The sequence below is a fragment of the Physeter macrocephalus genome, chromosome 19, assembly GCF_002837175.3.
Source record: "Physeter macrocephalus isolate SW-GA chromosome 19, ASM283717v5, whole genome shotgun sequence".
Taxonomy (NCBI): domain Eukaryota; kingdom Metazoa; phylum Chordata; class Mammalia; order Artiodactyla; family Physeteridae; genus Physeter; species Physeter macrocephalus.
In genome coordinates, this window is record NC_041232.1 from 16,604,837 (window position 1) to 16,610,142 (window position 5,306).

Sequence of the window (5,306 nt, forward strand, 5' to 3'; positions counted from 1 at the left end):
GGCCTGCTGTCCCGCGGCGGGGGGGGGGGGGGGGGGGGGGGAGCGGGGGAGGGGTGGGACGGAATCAGCAATCGCTACTGACGGAGCATGAATCTAACCATCATGTGAGACGCTTAGGTGTTTTTATTTATTTATTTAATTTTTGGCCACTCCACGTGGGATCTTAGTTCCCCGACCGGGAACCGAACCCATGCCCCCTGAAGTGGGAACGCAGAGTCCTAACCACTGAACCACCAGGGAATTCCCTAGGTGTTTTTATTTTAAAGGAAATTCAAGTGCTCCATTGGGGGTAGCTAAGCAGAAGCGACATATTTAAATTAAATAAACAGCGGTACAGAAATTGGCTTTGAGAGGAAGAGTGCGGAATAAATGGCAAACCTGGGAGGAATTGACAGGCTGCAAACCAAATACTAGGAGTTTGCTGAAAGTATTAAATGCTTTTTCCTGGATTGCAAACATCCTGCTCTCACCAAACTTACCGAGAGTCATTTTAATAAATCCTTCTTCCGATGAGAAATAAAATCTGAAACAAAGAAGTTTTCTCCCCCCCCAAAATGGAACGCTTAGCAGTCATTAAATCTAAACTTCCACATGGATGCCCACTGTGGTATGAATCACAAAGGACATTTCTTTGAACTCAACCACCAGCATATACCTTTTCAAAGTGTCCTGATAATTCTGTTTCTATGGAATTTCACAGACACCAGCTGCTCCCTCTGGTGGCCAAGCACAGCTTTCATTTCCCCAGGATGTCACCAAAAGCAAATTTCCAACCACACTGAACTAATGGGAGAAAAAGAATCCCACCTCTTGAAACTTTTAGGATGAAAAACTGTGTTGATAAAAGGGGCAATGAGTCAACTGTCAAAGCAGATTTTTTTCAAACTGTAGGTGTCACCTTCAAAATCTCTTAAGTTAGTGTTGAAGTTAGTGTTGTTGTTCAGAAAGCTGACAACCAATTTGCACCATTTCCTGTGCACGTTTATTCAGAACACTTTTATCAAGCAAGAGGATAGTAACCAATGATTTAAAAAGTGTTAAGGTGATAATGAGATGATGCCATCAAAACATCCAAAACAGGAATTCTTTCTGTAAAGAACAGCTTAATGATCAAATTATTTGCCGGAGTTTCTTGCATTAGCACCACCCAGAAGGCTAAGTGTGTGTTACCCAGAGACAAAAATGTTCATTTCCATCACTGTTTCCACTAGATTTTCTGAAGTGAATGAGAGTTGCCTGGCAGCTGATAATTCAGCTCTCCGATTGCTCACTGCATTCTCTTCATTAAAGTTTCTATTTACGGTTTCTTCAAAGGACGAAAAAAAAAAAATCCATGCTAAAAAGGAAACAGTGAAGTGAAATAAAAATGAACCATCTAGAAAGAAAATCCTTTTAGAAATAGAGGGGGTAAAAAAAGAGAGTAGGCTTTTTAAAGGTCTGGATTCTCTTTTCTGAACACACAGGGGAGGGCTTTCTGTAGTCAGATTTGCCGTGTCAATTCTGACTCGGCCTTAACTGCTCAAACTCTTCTCCTAGGATAAGTCTTTAGATAAGTAAGACTATGAAGTACCCTGGCTTTTCTCAAAAACTTAAAGTGCATCTGAAAAGCTATGAAAACATTAATTTTTTTTTTAATGGTCTAAAGCAGAGGTTGGCAAACTCTTTCAGTAAAAAGCTAGATAGGAAGCAATTTCAGTTTTGCAGGCCATGTGGTCTCTGTCACAACTACTCACCTCTGCCACTGTAGCATGATCAGCAGCCATGGGCAATACCTAAATGAATGGGTGCGCTGTGTTCCAATAAAACTTTATTTATAAACACTGAAATTTGAATTCCATATGAAATATTCTTCTTCTTTTGAATTTTTTCCGTTTAAAAATGCAAAAACCATTCTTAGCTTGTGGTCATGAAAAGCAGGTGGTTGGCCATATTCTCGCCCACAGGCTGCAGTTTGCCCACCCCTGCTCTAAACCTACACCTTTGATTGAAAAGAGTAGCCATCACGGGGCCCAGACTTCACAAGGAGCTAGATAGAACAAGGACTCCGCCACGTATATAAATCATGGGGAATCTAAAAGTTCCAAATGACCTACATAACTCTCTCTCCTCACCGCGCCCCCCTTCCCTCTCTCTGTCCCTCAAACACGCCTCTCCTGAAATGAGAGGTCCGGATTGGTGCCCTGCTGCCGGGCAGGGAGCCATACCTGCTCTTTGATTTCTTGGAGCTTCCGGCTCTGCTCTCTGATATCGTGGAGAAGCTGCAGTGCTTTGTCGTCCTCCTGGGACACCTCCATCCGTGCTTGCTCCAAACTTCGCTTTAAGCTCTGCGGAAAGCAAAATTTTAATAGGGCTGTCCTGTGGATCCTGCTCTGTTTGAAAAGATTTATTAAGGGAGCTGCAGGCTGCTTCGCAGACACCAAGATGGTTTCAGGTGACGGACCAAAGTCGACAACTTCTGGTGAGTCGCTGATTCCAGGTTTCATCCTGTAAAACCCCTTGGTTCAAGAAACATCATCTCAAACCTTGTGACCTTATGGATCCAGCCTGAAACTGCATCCACCTGTTTCCTACCTGCCCTAGCAGATACTTACTTGTACGTTCAGGACTAAAAACTAATAAGATCCCTCAGCCATGAAACCATCATTGGGGTGGCTACAAAGTCTTTTCTGGAATAGCAGTTATTCGAGGACTGTCAAGTATATATCCCTCTTTCAAAGTAGCAGTGACTTCATTCTCTGCCCAGGTGCCATTTAAGACTCCAAGCAAACTATTTCCACCTCCTGGCTTATGCTTCCTGGACACCTTTCATCCAAAAGGTTCCCTCAATGCTTCAGTGACAATGAAATATAGATGTGAAATACAAAGCTGAATAACTTCACCCACCACTGAAAGGAGGCCAAATCTGGAATGGAAACATAGCAGTTATTCTGAATCAGCCACGCTCTATAGATTTCCTCTCCCTTGTGAAAAAGAAAAACACTTGAAAAATGTGTGATTCAACTTGTTAAGACTGTACATTAAAAAACACCTGAATGAAAATTTTTAACAAGACAATGGAGAAGACAGTCCACTCTTGTGAAGGAAAGAAAAAAAAAAAGTCACATGGTAAAAAATGACAGAGGGTCTGGGTTTTAAAGGCTGAGTTTTCTTGTTGCTGCGCTGGTTCTAGGCAATGGAATATTGATTTGGGACAGATTCAAAATACATTTTCTTGCGCTTATTTGGGAGCTTGATTCCTGGGGCTGATTGTGCTGGACACGAGGTGGAGCAGAGAGGTTGGCATGGGAGATGCTGAGACCCCCTGCAACGCCGTCTATGCCCATCTCCAGGCTCCCACCTGGACTTTCTGAGCCTGATCTCATGCCTCTGGGCCCTCACACCCGGCCCCCGCTATCTGCACCTCACAGGTCTTGCTCGTGCGTCCTCCCTCTCTCTCCTCTCTGCCCCTGGCTGTGATGTGCCTCATGATGCTGTCATGAAACAGGATGAGACACACACGACGGGAGGCGCCCGCTCCGAGGGAAGGGGGCTTTGGGGGGGAAGGCTCACACTGCACTCTGTGATGTAGGTAGCAAGGTCCTGCTCCAGGAGGGATCTCTGAGTCTCAGAGGCCTTCAGCTCCACCTCCTTCTGACTAAGCACAGCCTCCACCTCTGACACTCTCCGATGTAACCGGGTCATTTCCTGCTCCATCTGAAATAAACACAGCGACACGTTAAAAAGGCCCGGGGCGGGGAGGGTTCGTCAGGAGCAATCGCATCTCAAGCCGCCCCGGCTGGCGCTAACTCGCCAAAAGGTTGGGATGGAAATACCATGGTTTCTTCGCCTGGGAGCGCACGGGTCTTCGTAAGGGCAGTCACCAATGCTAAGTCACTCCTCTCATGCAAGGCTGGGTTCACACTCGATCACTTCTCTAACCCAGTGAGCGAGGAAGCCACAATCACCATTTTTTTCTTCGTCAGGAGCAATCGCATCTCAAGCCGCCTCCGAGACCACTTGGTGGTCCCGGCTGGCGCTAACTCGCCAAAAGGTTGGGATGGAAATACCATGGTTTCTTCGCCTGGGAGCGCACGGGTCTTCGTAAGGGCAGTCACCAATGCTAAGTCACTCCTCTCATGCAAGGCTGGGTTCACACTCGATCACTTCTCTAACCCAGTGAGCGAGGAAGCCACAATCACCATTTTTTTCACCTGTTTGCTTTTTTTGGGTTTGGTTTGGTTTTTTTGCAGACGTCAGTTTAATTTTATCCCAAATCCATCTTGATCCCCCCCATCTCCTTGCAAAGATCTAGAGGACAAATCCAGGACAGGGCAAGGAGATACGGATTCGTCTGCACTCTTAGGAGTCCCAGGCAAGAAGTGACTCTTATGAGCTTCCAGAGAGCTGCCCCTGGGCAGAAACAGTGAGCGTTAAGAGACGTTGAGCATAATCAACACAGTGGCCGCAGTTACATAAGCAGGAGTTTTTTAAAGACTAGGAAGAGAGACTTCGCATCACTCAAAGCAGATGGGATGCATCTCGGCCACAGGTGAGGACCCACGCCACCTGCCAGAAGACGCAGACATCTAGCTGGGTCATGCTGAGGAACTGGCCGCTTTATATCCAGGGCCTCCTCTGGTTAAGATTTAAAGGATTTACGGCAGCGTCAAGGCCCGAATTCATCTCCCTCTGAGCTGCCGGAGGCGCGACTTCAGCGCGGGAAGGATCAGGTGGCTCGGCGCCAGCGGCGGCCCCGGGCGGATCCCTTGGCATATATTGACGGGAGGCTCCTGCAGCAAGGAGGGAGGCCGGCTGCGGAAATAAATACCTTGTGACACTTGTCCTGGGAGTCTTGCAGCTCTTTGCTTTTGATGAGAAGTTTCTTTTCCATGGAGCTAGTCTTGGCAGGGGAGTCCAGACTTGACACAACAGACCTGGATGGAAGAAAACCAACGTCAAGGAGGCGGGTGGGTGGGGCTGAGAAGCTGCATTCAGAAACTGCGGCAGAGTTTGGGATTAGCAGATGCAAACTATTACGTACAGAATGGATAAACAACAAGGTCCTGCTGTATAGAGCAGGGGAATATATTCAATACCCTGTGATAAACCATAATGGAAAAGAATATGAAAAGGAATGTATATATATGGGTAACTGAGTCACTTTGCCATACAGCAGAAATTAACACAACACTGTAAATCAACTATACTTCAATAAAATAAATTAAAAAAAAAAAAAAAGAAAGAAAAACTGCGGCAGAGACCACAAGACCTGCCAGCATCCTTGGCCATCAACAGAGCTGGCTCAAGCAGCTTCTAATAACATCAAG

General features: G+C 46.1%; 1 protein-coding gene across 5 annotated transcripts in view; it reads right to left on the minus strand.

Annotated features, from left to right (window-relative positions):
- The window catches only part of CIT (citron rho-interacting serine/threonine kinase), a 90,123-nt gene extending 85,216 nt beyond the window's left edge, over positions 1-4,907 (minus strand). For all 5 annotated transcript variants that reach the window (XM_055080670.1, XM_024120540.3, XM_055080669.1 and 2 more), the window contains exons 1-3: positions 4,808-4,907; positions 3,550-3,693; positions 2,205-2,324 (exon numbers count right to left, since the gene is read on the minus strand). In XM_055080670.1, the coding sequence (XP_054936645.1) occupies positions 2,205-2,324; positions 3,550-3,693; positions 4,808-4,870 (327 nt within the window). In that variant the 5' untranslated portion in view covers positions 4,871-4,907. The remainder of the gene's footprint in view (positions 1-2,204; positions 2,325-3,549; positions 3,694-4,807) is intronic.
- Between the last annotated feature and the right edge of the window lie 399 nt (positions 4,908-5,306).